A 14,342-nucleotide genomic window follows, 5' to 3' on the forward strand; every position below is an offset into this window, starting at 1 on the left:
GTGTTGTCTTTACTAACCTCTCCGTAGAAACGTGAAACGAGAAATAAAAAAAAACAATTGGTGCCACCTGTCCACCTGTTGTAGTTTTTCTCAGTATTGTTTAGATGTCTGAATGTTGTGAAAGTGAACGGTTCTATTGTTGGTTTAGTTGATAGCGATACCATTAGAATCGGACTCCCTTATTGGTCATTTCACACTGTGCTTTAACTACTTCTCTGAATGATTTTTGCAATATTTTTTCATTGCTTCAATACATCAGTTTTAGTCTTTATTATAGAGAAATATATGCCAGTGTAGGGAAAATATTTTTATATGTCATTATTTAAGTTATATATTACAATTACATCTACCATTATTACTTTCACGTGTCCAGAAGGCATTTTACCATACATAATTTCCCAGTATGTTTGACAGTATATGCAGAAAAAGACCACTAAGGCATCAGTAATATTTTAATTTTGTATATTATATTTATGTTGCGTATTCTGCATATGTGCAGTGTATATCCTTTTAGTTTTTTAGATTATTTTGTTTGAGTCAGAGGCCTCTAATCTCTCCAGACTAGTCTGCACTTGAAGGTAAGCAGACAGAGTTAGTGAGGTACGTGTCTGTGTGGAAGTGTATTGGCCCCATAGGCTGATCTGAAAGGTTCTGCGTTGTTATAAGAGAACAGCTCGTTGTGATTCCAGGTGGAGGATTTCTTTTGCCATTTTACAAAACAGCACTCGGATGACCTCGAGTTTCAGATGTATACTTGAGTGTTTGATGGCAGGTTAAAAAAAAAAAACCTCCTCACCAATCCTATTTAAGCCCGTCATCTCTGATTTGAAGGCCTGCCAAACCGTCTGAAAACTCCTCGCTGAGCTCCTCAGGCCAATGCGTCGACGTCGGATCGAGTTCTGGAAGCCACGCTTAATCAATCAATTAGCAGCTCAATTAGCTGGGGTAATTAAGAGCGTGTTTGGAGCCGGGATCAGCCGGCACCAAGGGCCCTCTGTGCCTCGGTCCTGACGAGTCCCGCCTAATTATCCCCAATTAACATGCGGCCCGACCCCCGCCACACTGAAGCGGCATCAATCAACAGTGAGCCTCGCACACCGCGCCAGCGCGGACACCTACACAGGGCGCGGTCGCCATGGTTACGCCACCAGTTGCCTCGGTTACCTTCACCATTGCCATGGCGACGGCGCCACTCACCGGGGGTTGCCAGCCCTGCTGAAGTGGCGGCGGGTGAAAAAGGCCCCTGGCGGATTTCGGGACAGATGTTCCACGGCTGCATCGGAGGAATCCGCAGGTGTCGTCCCCCCCGTGCCGGTGTGGCGATTTTCTGAATTCCCTGCAAAGGGAAGCTGGGTAATCCCTGCCAAAACTGCTGCTGTCACAGAAATCTGTCTGGAATAGTTTTCCCACAATATGAAATCAGCGGTACCTAATGATGACTAGCCTGAGAGTGACCATTCTCCTTTCTCATGCAGAGTCCCCTCCGGTACAGTAACCCTCACAGTTCATTGTTATCCGTTACAGTCAGTGCATGCATTCATATAATGCCTGACATCTTCCCCAGGACATAAGTGCAAAGCAGATGATGTCATTTTTATCCCTTTATTTGGATTTGAAAATCCCCATTAAGGGAGGATATCTGTATGTACAGTGACTGGACACTACAGTACATTAACACTGCACTGAGAGAGAGGTTAATACAGTATATACACACTGACTAGACACCGTAGTACTTTAACACTGTACTGGGAGAGGTTCGCACAGTGTATACACTGTAATGGTGGCTGCATGGAATTAAGTCTGGACGATGGGCGGTTACATGTCAGTCAATGGAGAGCTGAATTCTAATGGACCATCTCTTCTGTTTCTCACTAACCCTATCCCCTGTGGCCATCCCTCTCCCTCTTTTCTTTAGAAGGGGTGGTGTGAGTGTGAGTGAGTGAGAGAGTGTGAGTGTGAGTGTGAGTGTGAGAGACAGAGCAGAGGATAGGGTGGCGGTGGGGGTTTGTCGGAAAACAGACATCTATATGACATCTGTGTGTGGCTTTGTAATTCTTTAATTACAGTCAAAACAAGTCAAACCAAAAATAATTTCCATTCAGACCCGCACTTTACATTTACACTGACCAAATTAAAACACATTCAACACTTATTTCTCACCAGACCTACTGGCTTCTTACAGTGCGAGATCATTCCTCACCAGCCAACAGACAAAAGGGTGAGGTGGCGCCCTCTCCTGGCAGACAAAGGAGGAACAGGGGACCATGTCAGAACATTACCTGAGAAAGAACAGCAGATTAGCCACCTTTCATGTAGCATGTCCCATTTTCAGCTGTTTATTTAAAATACAAATTTCTGGGTGAAAAGCCCCCCTTATATTCATCCAGTAAATTACGCAGCATAGCAACTACGTTTGTAGAACACCGTCGAGACGAACCTCGGTTCTGCTTTTTAATCGCCCTTTTCAGCAGCCACCACCAAGACGACCAACACAGCGAGTCAAACACCTACACTGTTTCGATAAACTCACAAAATGAAATGGAAATGCGTCTGAAAGGTTAAAACCAGTTTCATTCATTCATTCATTCATTTAAACACCACCACTCATTCATGACCAACATTTTCTGACCAGCTGAACTCACTCATGCTTTCTTACGGTAATATATGTATTTTTTGATTGTTGTGTGGATCTGAGAGGAACTGAGTGAGCTCATGTTTCTGAAGAATAACCAAGGGTGAATCAGTTTCAGACCTGACTCCCCTAACCTTTCCCCCACCTTCTCTGACCAATCACAGACCTTCAGTCAAAGGCCACGCCCATCTGCACTGTATTCTTCTTGGCTAGAGAAAGCTTTTTGGGTAACGATGGCAAAATTGAAACTTGTGCCACAAAACATAACGCCCATGACAACTGAGGTTAAAAGCAACGTGAAGGAAAACAGATGGAGAATATGGCTGAAAATCAATGAGGGACCTGTTCAAACCTCCCCCCAATTTTTCCACTCCAGAGGGACTGCAGCCCAAGTCTAAGAGAGGAGTCAGCAACACCATCTGTTTCCAAAACCCTTTATTCTTCTCATGAGGCATTTGTCCCTGCAGAGAGAGCAAGGGGCAAACACACTAATACACCGCTCCAATGTGCTTCTTTTTTTTTTTCCCAAAAAGTCATAAAACAAATACGAACCCCCCCCAACCACCCTGAGACGCATTCTAATTTCACAACGGCAGAGGTAAGGAAATAGGAAGGGAGATCGGGCAGTAACCCTCTTGCGGTTTAAACCCGTCCCGCCGTCTCGATGGCGGAGCTCGGCTGCGAAGTTGGCGGAGACGACGTCGGTCGTGCTGCCGAGGGTGCCGGCAGGCGTGCAGAGCTGCTCACCCGCAAAGACAGAAGAGAGCTGGAGGCCGAAGCGTGCACGTGCCGGCCTTTCCCTTCCGCTGCTCCCAGCAGAACAGCCCGTCACGGGGCCCAGCAGAGAGTACGCTGGGCACTCTCAATCCGCCAACAGCGGCTCAATCCTGGCGTAGAAACGAGCTGTAAAAACCCTGCTTACCGCTTTCCGCTTTCTGCACGCCAAGCCACCAGCACGGAAACCACGCACCCTTTCTCCAGAAAGAACATTTAAAAAAAACTTATCACAATGTGACATAATCCAGTTAAAATATACAAGAGACCTGAATGTTTTCTTCAAGCCCTCCCAGCTTCAAGTGTAGAGCCCTCACTCGGTGGGGGGGGGGGGGCCCAGGAGAAATTTGACTTGTGAATGGGGGTGTCGGCCTTCACTAGCCTCACCAGCTTGAATCTCACGCCCCCCAGTGGACACAGGACACTGCAACAAGCGCTGGTCCTGACAGACAATGGAGCCCATTGTTTGCGGAGCAAGAGTTCACTTCCTGGGGTGAAAGGTCAGTCTGAGTCGGAAAGGATGATTACTTCATCCGGGTCGCACTGGGTCCACACGTTGACCTGAAAAGGAGAAAATTGAGGAGGAGGGACAATCACTACTTTGTCACTGGCCAGACGTTCACAGAGGCTAGCGCAGAGAAGACCTTGATGTGTTCTGTGGCAAAGATATCCGCAGTTTACAATCAACATATGTATCTGGATTGGACTCATCAAAAAAGTAGACAAGCATTGAAAAAGTGAAACCAAGGGAAAGTGTTCTGTTGGATGTAGAGAGCACGAGTGCAGTGAAAGGCCTGGGTTGGGCTGGTTTGGGTTTCTCCTGAAACAAGCAGCGCCTGGGATGCTAAACTGGGGGGGGGGGGTCTGATGCTGTAACCTGCTTTTGGAGGTGCCACTCATTTGGCAGAATGTGGAGGTAAGCAGAACAGGCCCTTCAGCAGAAACAGACAGCGTTTCACTCTGAGCTCAGGGAGGAGAGGAGTAGAGAGTACTCCCATGTGACACATACAGACCTCCTGCTGGCAATACAAGATCAGCACTCATGCACACACACACACACGCGCGCACACACACACGTGTTCCTGAACACACATACAGGTACACACACACACAAAAATATTCACAAACACACACAGACACAGCCCCACCTTGTTCTTCTTGGGGGGCGGGGTGCACTCGGAGCTGCTGACGGGCTCCTGGGAGGGGGTGTCGGCTCGGGTGGAGTCAGCGGGCAGGGGGCTGCTGGTGACCACGCCCATGTCCAGCGGGATGTCGCTGTCACTGCAGGGAGAGAGAGAGAACGATGTTCACCGACGTTCACACTCCTGCGTGTACACGAGAACTGTATGACTGTTTGACAACAGGCCTGGCTTGGCTCACCATTCTGCATAGATCTAAAACTACAGCAACAATATGGTGCTTCCCAGGAATTCAAAAGGAAGAGAAACCTTTAAATGCAGCAATACAGGTATATAAATACAAATTTTATATTTATGCACATGAGAGCACATCTAGAGTGCATCCATCACTGTACAGATAATTAAGTGTACATGATTAAGTCTTACTTTCAACACTGTCTAATTTTGGCATTTCTAAAGCTTTCTAAATCTTTTCCAGAATGACTCACGTAGGTTACAGTTTTTACATGGATATTCACTAAAGCAACCGTGGGTTAAGTACAAGTGGGGATTTGAACCAGCAACCTTTCGGTTACGAGCCCTGCGCCTTCCCACTATGCTATACCCGACACCAACTGAATATGCTACAAGTATTTTTTTATGATGCTATTCGCAACCTTTACACGCCTGTGGTGTTAAACCCTCTTGAGGTGGATGAATGCAGAGGATTGCTGGGATTGAGGTTTTGTAGGAACTGACGTGCCTCGATCGTCCTGACGCTGCCCGGGTGTGTGGCTGCGGGTGGCAGGACTGGGACCCCCCAGCCACCCCCTCCTTACCTGCTGCTGCTGTCCCGCTTGTGGCTGCCGTTGAAAGCCGCCTTGGGGCTCGCCTCCCTCGTCCTCTTCCTCTTCCTCTTCCGGAAGCCAGCGATTGGCTCAGGATTTGCACCCATCTCAGTCATCAAGAGGGCCAGCGGGATGGCACTGCTATTGGCTGTCCGGGGCAGAGAGACCAGACTGAACGAATCAAGCGTGGGTGAGGGCGACGGGGAGTGGCGATTCGCCGTGAAAGGGGAGGGGCAGGATTGGTCCTTAGTGCCCTTGCAAGAGGAGGGCGAATTTGCGCCTCGGTCGGGGCTTTGCTGATCAGCCGACATGTGATTGGAGGAAACAGGTTCGCCCATCGCATGATTGCTGTTCGATGATGCGTCTGCCTCCGGTGACACGGTGGCCCCTGATTGGCTGGGGCTGGCTGAGGGGGTGGGGTCTTCCTTCATGTTGCTTTTAACAGACGGACTCTCAGCGGCAGCCTCTCCTTGGCAGCTGCTTGCTGATTGGTTGTCCCCTTCACCATTCTCCTCTGTGCCCGCCTCCCTGTCAGAGCCCGAGGATCCGCCCGAAGCCCAGCGCTCATCTTCCTCACTTAGATTCGCCTGATCTTCTTCTTCATCCTCCTCTTCATCATCTAAAATGATCATCACAACGATCATCAGATCAGCAGTACAGCACTAGGTTCATTCAGGTCTACAAACTTGCTGTTACCTAACAATCATCACTGAACATGCAGAACGAATCAGAACTTAATTCATTTCACGTCTTCATGGTAAAGTAAAAATAACAATCTGAGGAACAATACTGAAATTTTTAGCAGGCCAAAGCCATACAAGTATTAGAAGAATATTAGAAGTATTATATTGTGACCAATCAGTACTTCCTGTTCCAGTTTTAGAACATGCTTTGCTGTAACATTTTAAAGTCAAACAGCACAAAAGTATTCCCACTGTCTGAGCATGTGGACTTCCCATTGGTGAAAGCAGCAGTGTAGAGTAGTGGTAAAGAGCAGGGCTTGTAACCGAAAGGTTGCTGGTTCAATGCCCCACTGGGGCACTGCTGTTGTACCCTTGGGCACGGTACTTGACCCAGTACTGCCTCAGTAAATATTCAGCTATATAAATGGGTATGTAAAAACTGTAACCCTATGTAAATTGGTCTGGATAAGAACATCTGCTAAATGAGAGATGCACTGTCTGTTTTCATAATCGACGTAGGCTGAGGTTTTCTCCCCTGTGATATGAAGGGGAAATGATTTGATATTTATGGCGGCCAGGGACTGTCATTGAATCATCATGTCATTGTTTTTCTTAACTATAATTATTTCATCCTCGGTTTGTGTGGGACGCGACAGGGCATAGTGGCACTCACTGTGAATGAGACTGCAGCTACTCCAAAACTACACCAGCGCTTTGTTTTTATCACCAGACGGCTTAGGTATGATCACAACAGTGCCTGTTCTTATTTTGAAACTTTGCCCATCAGACAAAGTGGCTCTCTGGAAAGTCTAGCCTGTTTTTAACAGTTTTAAAGCAACCAATAAAAACCTCTGGTGTCTTACCGGCACCTTGTGATTGGCTGGCCTGCAGCTCCTCTTCAATGTCTGGGTCTGAAGACACCTCATCTTCCTCGTCTTCCTCTCCCTCGTCCTCTCCCTGTTCATCCCCCTCGCTCTCTCCTCCCTCCTCTTCGCTCTCCTCCTTCTCCTCCTTCCCCTCCTTCGCCTCCTCGGTTTTTTTACTCTCATTTTGGGCAGCGAGAGTCTTCCAGGAAAAAGACAGAGCCAGCAGGAGCCCAGGGAAAGCGGGCAACACAGCAGAAGACATAAAGAAGACTTAAAAGAACGAACGGAAAACAAGCTGGCAAACTGGTTGTTCTGCCTGAGTGCATTTGAAAAACAATCACATTTCACAGCATAGTATTTTCCATTTCACACAAACAGGAACCAGACACTACTTCTAACATAACTCGGAACAATTTAACAACTTTTAGAAAATGAAACTCGGGGAAAATGGCCAGTAGCTGGCCATTTACTAGGCTACTTCAGAAGTGATTCATTTATCCAGTCAAATGTCTCCACCTGGTTTTTTCCCCCCCCAGAGAAGCAGCTTACACTTCATATATAACAGTCTTGTGGCACCAGACGACAGACAGACGTAAAACACACACACAATCACTGGATACTTGTATGTTATGAACTATAACCCTGCTGAATCCCACTGTGTAACCCATGGGGCTGAAAGCTTATCAGCCAAGGAGAGCGCGCTCAAAACGCTCCTTGTTTGAACCCCCCTGTCCCCATACCTCTTTCCTGACCCGGTCCCTCTCTTGCCGTTTCTTCCTCTCGTCTTCCTCGGTGTCGTCCTGCTTCAGGGCGTACTTGGTGATGACTTCATCGAGGCTGGTCAGGGCCACCTCCCGATTGGACCGCAGCTTGCGGGCTAGGGTGGGGTCAGCGAGGGCGGGGTCGCCAGCTGATGGCACGAGACAGAGACACCACAACCATTGTCACAGGCTTCAGAAGCCTATTCACACACACCACATTCATGTACTTATTCTCCCCCCCGCGCTTTCAGCAGTCGAACGGGGGAATGAATCTGCGTATGTATTTTATTAAAACAATTACTCTCTCACCAAGCTTATATTTGTCACTGAGGTATGATCCTGTGTATATAGCTAGTCTGTATACTGTATTAATATACTTATTGTCTGACTTTGCTTGTAGCAATCTAGTAGTCAGTAATGTAGCAGTCTGTGAGGTGTGTGAGTGTATATAGTGTATTAATATACCGGGTTTGTAGCAGTCTGTGAGGTGTGTGAGTGTATATAGTGTATTAATATACCGGGTTTGTAGCAGTCTGTGAGGTGTGTGAGTGTATATAGTGTATTAATATACCAGGTTTGTAGCAGTCTGTGAGGTGTGTGAGTGTATATAGTGTATTAATATACCAGGTTTGTAGCAGTCTGTGAAGTGTGTGAGTGTATATAGTGTATTAATATACCAGGTTTGTAGCAGTCTGTGAAGTGTGTGAGTGTATATAGTGTATTAATATACCGGGTTTGTAGCAGTCTGTGAGGTGGGAGCCGAAGTTGTAGACCATGTCCAGGTGCCGCCTCTCCTGCAGCCGGTTGCCCGTCTCTCGGAAGGCGTCCTGGGCAATCTGGGTCAGCTGCTTGCGGCTGAGGGACAGGTTGTATCGCTCGTTGGTCCTTTGCACCAGCTGCAGGATGTCAGTGTAGTCGGGGGGGCTGGACCTGGACTCGGGGCTGTTTATGAAGCGCTCAATCTTTGGAGGGCGAGAGGGGTTGGGGTGATTAAAAGACAAAAAAAAATGCTCATCTGGAATACCCCCCAGCATCTGAATCGCACAATTTGCAGCAGTGGAATAATTCTAAATAAAAATAAAATCTTGACAAACAGCCATATTCAAACAGTAACCAACTCCAACCTTTACCTTAGCCCACACGTGTATTTGTGGATTTCAGTGTGTCATACTGACCCTGAAGCGTTGAGCAGTTCAGTCATAGTAACACAGAAACTGAACAGCTCCAGCCCAATGAGGGTGACTCCTTGCTGGAGTTTATGCATTTACATTTTGTCATTTATTAGACAAACTTATCAAGAGCAACCTCCAAAGTGCTAGACCTTATGCTCCATAGGAATACAACCTTGTTACTGCCATTACCTCTGGGAGCCTCTTAGGAGCCTCTGGGAGCGTTTACTTATCTGTCAGTCATTACGTGATGTCATGTGGTCTTTCAGCAAACAGCAGAGGCTCCTGACTGTACTGAGATATGGGTGTGGTCAGTGGTATGCAGCAATCAGTCACCTTCCTGTTGATCTCTGGGTAGCGTGTCCCACTGTATCGCACCCTCTGCTCGATCACCCTGCCCGTCAGCGTGTTGCAGCCCTTCAGCTCACACAGCTTATCGTAGATCTTCATCATCTGAGACAGTGAGAGAGACAGGTTACAGCACTGACATCACAAAGGAGGCAGGTTACAGCACTGACATCACAAAGGAGACCGGGCTACCACTGACGTCACAAAGGAGACCGGGCTACAGCACTGACATCACAAAAGAGAGACGTTACAGCACTGTCATCACAAAGGAGACCGGGCTACAGCACTGATGTCACAAAAGAGAGAGGTTACAGCACTGACGTCACAAACGAGAGAGGTTACAGCACTGACATCACAAAAGAGAGAAGTTACAGCACTGGCATCACAAAGGAGAGGGTGCTACAGGACTGACATTACAAAGGAAACAGGGCTACAGCCATGACATCACAAACGACAGAGGTTACAGCACTGACGTCACAAAAGAGAGGTTACAGCACTGATGTCACAAAGGAGACAGGGCTACAGCACTGATATCACAAAGGAGAGAGGCTACACTACTGATGTCACAAAGGAAACAAGGCTACAGCATTGACATCACAAAGGAGAGAGGCTACACTACTGACATCACATAGGACAGACAGGTGTGGACACGCTGATATCACAAACGGAGAAGGCTACAACACAGGAGAGAGGATTAGCTGACTGAAATTACACAGAATCAAGAGAAAAAAAAAGAGCAACAAAGAATTACAGCACTGATCTCGCAAAGAGGGAGTGCATCACCATACTGTACTTCACACTGCTTCATCCGAGAGGGGAGGGGGATATAACAGCACTGGACTTGTTCGGCTCAAATCAGGTCCACCTCAACGAGGCTGTACTGCGCAGCGGAGCTCACCTTGCGTTTGAGCTTGTGCTCCTGGATGTACCCCGAATCCTCCTCCATCATCTCATCCAGACTCAGCTCCTTCTCCTGCAGCCTCCGGATCTCCTCGTAGTACACCTTCAGCAGGTTCTCCAGGTACGCAATCTGACATGGCGAAAGGGAGAGAGGAAGAGAGAAAGAAGGACAATTTAGTCATTTCCACAGTCTTTCCGCAGTAAGACAGATAGTGCTGGTACACAGCAAGCCCTCTAGACCCAAGGCCAGGGGCCAAAAACCCATTTGCAGCTTACAACTCTTTGTTTGTTGTTGTTATTTATTATTCAGTGTTTTTATTAGTTTATTACAAAATACACTTCATCTGGAGAAAAATGGGCTGTGCTCTATCAAAGTGATTCTTCAGAATATTTACAGAAGTCACATTCATTTCCTTCTTTGAGTTGCAAGGTCTGTTTCTGTCCAGAAGGTCACATGAATAAAAGCACAAAATAAAAGCAACTTTATTTAAAAAAAAAAAAACTTGTCAGACATGTGCTTGAGCAACCTATGGGATTCCACCGCTGACGTAGAGAGAGAGAGTGCTCAAGAGAGCATGAAAGAGAAAGAGAGAGAGTGAGAGAGAGACAGAGAGAGAGAGAGAGAGTGAGAGAGACAGAGAGAGAGAGAGAGAGAGAGAGAGAGAGCATGAGCAGAGGAAAGCATGCAACACGGTGCAGAGAGTGACAATCAGCGAGAGAGTGCGAGTGTGAACACACAGACACACACACCTGTCTCCTGGAGGCCTTGGGGGCCTTCTTCTTCTTCTCTTCCTGCCCTGAGGTGGAGGGTTGCTCCTCCGAGGGCTCGGCCTGGTCCCCGGGTTCTGGGCCGCCGGGCTCCGGGCCGCTGGGCTCCAGCGTCACCACAGCCTGCCTCTTCTTGGCGGCGTGCTGCTTCAGCACCGTGCACAGCTCGTTGATGTAGACGAAGGTCTTGGTGCGGCCGGACTGGGCGCGCGTCAGGCAGCGGCCCAGGGTGTTCCGGAACTCCACCGAGCCCAGGAACTCCGGCGAGGCCTTCGTGTGCTTGGCCCGCAGGAAGGTCATGACCTCGGGGCAGTCCTGCGTGTGGTTGGCACAATGCTCCAAAAACTGGTGGGACGGGGGGCAGGGGTGAGAGGTAGAATGCGTAATGAATGCAGGGAAATGTGTCTTGAGTGCCGTACATGAACTCACCGATTTAACCGACATGGACTTAGCGATTTCACCAAACTGCAGTTGGCTGTTGGACCCCAGCTGAGTTTAAACATGTGGATGCTTTTTTTTCTGTTCAAACATCTGATTACAAAAAACTCCCCACTAACTCAGTTCTACCACTTGTGTCAAGGGTAGCCTAAACCAAAGTGCTTTAACTTAACCCACTCAGACCCTCCCACCCTCACTCACCTCAGCAAAGAGCCTCTGGTTCTCCAGCTGAAGGATGTGACTGTCTGTCTTGCTGGAGGCAAAAGGTGATTGGGTAATGTGGGTGGGGGCAAGGGTGGGCCTTGAAGCATTCAGAATCTTATTCACCGGCGTAGAGGAAGAGGAAGTGGAGGAGCAGGGCAGCGGGTTCTCCTCCTCATCATCGTCCAGGATCACGATGTTGTCCATGACCCCCGTGGCAACCACCATCCAATGGGAAGGCCTAGATGTGACTGAGAAACAGGGGGGTAATCGATGCATCGACTCAACACTGTAGCTACATCTCCTAATGTAAATCACAGGCTAAGTGCTTGCATATGACAATCTGCTATACACAGCTAAATCTCTAAGTGCTTTGGTGTTTATTAATCTGACACAGATTCACTGATCTTTACATGATTTACTCAGAGTAGTACTGACAAGTACTCTTGATGACTGAAAGCTCAATGTTGCATTTCATAACAACTCAGTCTCAGGAACTCATCACAAAACATACTAACCTCACAACAGCAGTGGTGTAAGTCAAAGGGGTCTGTCAGTACCCCATAAGCCTTGATCACAGCACTAGTTTCTGCAGGTGCTCCGGGTAATTTCAACAACAGATATGAGATCAACTTGCCCATTTCCAATCATAACCCCTAACCGTTTATTATAAAAGTATCATTCTTCAGTAAAGTGTTTACATCACTGCTGCAGCTGGAGTGACATTACCGGGACTGCGCAGTATCACTCGATTTTAGATCATCGAACTTATAATTAAGGAATAACAGCAATGCCCCAGCATTATGTGGCAAACCACATGTCTCAATATCAAAGCCTTAGTATCTTATAAAAATGCGTCGCTTTCAATACCGACTCACGTTATTTAGCTGGCTTGATGAAAATAAGATTAAACTATACTGGACAGGCTACTGTAATCACAGTCCAAACTATTGCACAGACGTAGTTAGACCACAGGTTGTCTGCTATCACATCATTAAATAAATAAATAAATAGTGTACAGTACTGTGTTGTAAACTGGGAACCTAGCTTGCAACGAAGCTTCGCAAATAAACTGACATAATATTGACAAGATCACGGACTACACCAGCAACCTGAACAATACCACTCACGGAGCCAGCCACTTCCCTACTTAGCTAGATAGCTATCTAACTTAGCTAGCTGCATGTAAAATAAATTGACAGGTATACAATGAGCATTTTCGGTTATTCGTTTAACATAGCGTTACGGCAAAATTTAAACGTCTGACAGAACTACGTTAGCATATGCCTAATTAGCTAGACAACTATGTCAGACAGCCTGCTGCGCTACCGTGTGAGCTTTTTGGCTGTGGTCAGTCGACAATGTGTCTGTTCAGCAGAATTCAACGTAGCTAGCTAGTTAACTGGCGGTCAGAATAGTATATTGTTTAAAGACATACATGCCGTTTGTAGTAGTACACGTTCTTGATTATTCTTGAACACATTATGTCGGTAGTGGAGTTATTAAGAAAAAAAAAACAACAAAAATTGTGGAAACAACTTACCCGCTCGAGTCCAAAATTCAGCTCCTGAACTCTTTCACCCAGCAACAAGCGAGTCTTCCGTTGGCTGTAGCTCAGTAATCGCGTCGCTCATTGGCTGGCGCTTGTACTTCTTCTTCTGTGGTGTTTGATGGTGCTAAACAAACTGCTGCGTGTTGACCGTCATTGGCTGGCAGTCCTCCTTTCACAGTTAAAGAGGACATTTAAATAACCAATAGCGGAATGTGATGAAAAATGTTGGATCTTAATAAAAATGATCTTTTTGGATTAAGAGAGGGGCGAACTTTAAGCTGAGTACTGGAAGTCAGGCCAAGACGAATGAGACAGCAAAAAACGAAACAAAATTGCTTTCATTTCACTGTAAGAGGTTGCTTCACCTGATATTTGCTTGCTGTCCATAAGTTTCGAGTTTGTCAGTTAAGTAGCTAGTTAGCTCAACAAGTTTGCAGACTAAACAGACTAACCAATTTTAAACGTATATTCTAGTCTAGTCTTGATAGCGGACTGAATGTTTATACGTTTTAGTGCATTGTCATGATCGAAATATTTCAGCTGTCATAAAATCCATGCTCTTCTCCGATTTAAAAGGATAATATCCAGCTATCGCGTAGCTTACTGAATGATATGCTATAGATTATTTCTTTTAAATTTTATTTTCTTTTTTTAGGTGCGCGTGTAATGCGTGCGAAGGGGTAGCCATTTAAAGCTACGGTTATTTTTTCCTTAATACACTTTTAATTTACATTACATCATTGTTATTCAGCAGACGCCCTTATCTAGAGCAACTTACATAGATTATAATTTTTGCATGTTATCGATTCATACAGATGGATATTTACTGAGGTAATTCTGGGTTAAGTATCTTGCCCAAGGGTACAGCGGTACTGTTGATATTTTTATTAGATGGGGTGGCAGTGTAGCATAATGGTTGGAGTTAGAGTGCACTGCTGGTGTACCTTCGGACAAGGTACTTAGCCCACAACTGCCTCTGTAAAATATCCAACTGTATAAATGGATAAAAAATAACTGTAACTGATCTAAGTCGCTCTGGATAAGAGCGTCTGCTAAATGCCAATAATGTAATGCAATGTAGGTGATCGAGTCTGAGTCAGAGTAACTGAATAAACCCCATTCATAAAATCACGGGAGTTGCTAAAATAAAACTAATTTCTAAAAATTTTAGTTTAACATATGCCTATAGCATATGCCTAATTAACTAGACAACTATGTCAGACAGCCTGCTGCGCTACCGTGTGAGCTTTTTGGCTGTGGTCAGTCGACAATGTGTGTGATCAG

The 14,342-nt window shown here is 46.4% G+C and overlaps 1 protein-coding gene across 1 annotated transcript; it reads right to left on the reverse strand.

The window, feature by feature from the left end:
* Positions 1-3,228: 3,228 nt before the first annotated feature.
* On the reverse strand, positions 3,229-13,114 carry daxx (death-domain associated protein). Its single transcript, XM_036515611.1, has 11 exons — positions 13,050-13,114; positions 11,507-11,757; positions 10,850-11,212; positions 10,098-10,229; positions 9,188-9,304; positions 8,413-8,644; positions 7,662-7,831; positions 6,919-7,120; positions 5,364-5,991; positions 4,555-4,687; positions 3,229-3,967 (listed from the first exon to the last, which is right to left on the reverse strand). The coding sequence occupies exons 2-11, from the start codon at positions 11,732-11,734 to the stop codon at positions 3,908-3,910; spliced, it is 2,265 nt and encodes a 754-aa protein (XP_036371504.1). The 5' UTR covers positions 11,735-11,757; positions 13,050-13,114; the 3' UTR covers positions 3,229-3,907.
* Between the last annotated feature and the right edge of the window lie 1,228 nt (positions 13,115-14,342).

Source organism: Megalops cyprinoides, chromosome 21 (genome assembly GCF_013368585.1).
Source record: "Megalops cyprinoides isolate fMegCyp1 chromosome 21, fMegCyp1.pri, whole genome shotgun sequence".
NCBI lineage: Eukaryota > Metazoa > Chordata > Actinopteri > Elopiformes > Megalopidae > Megalops > Megalops cyprinoides.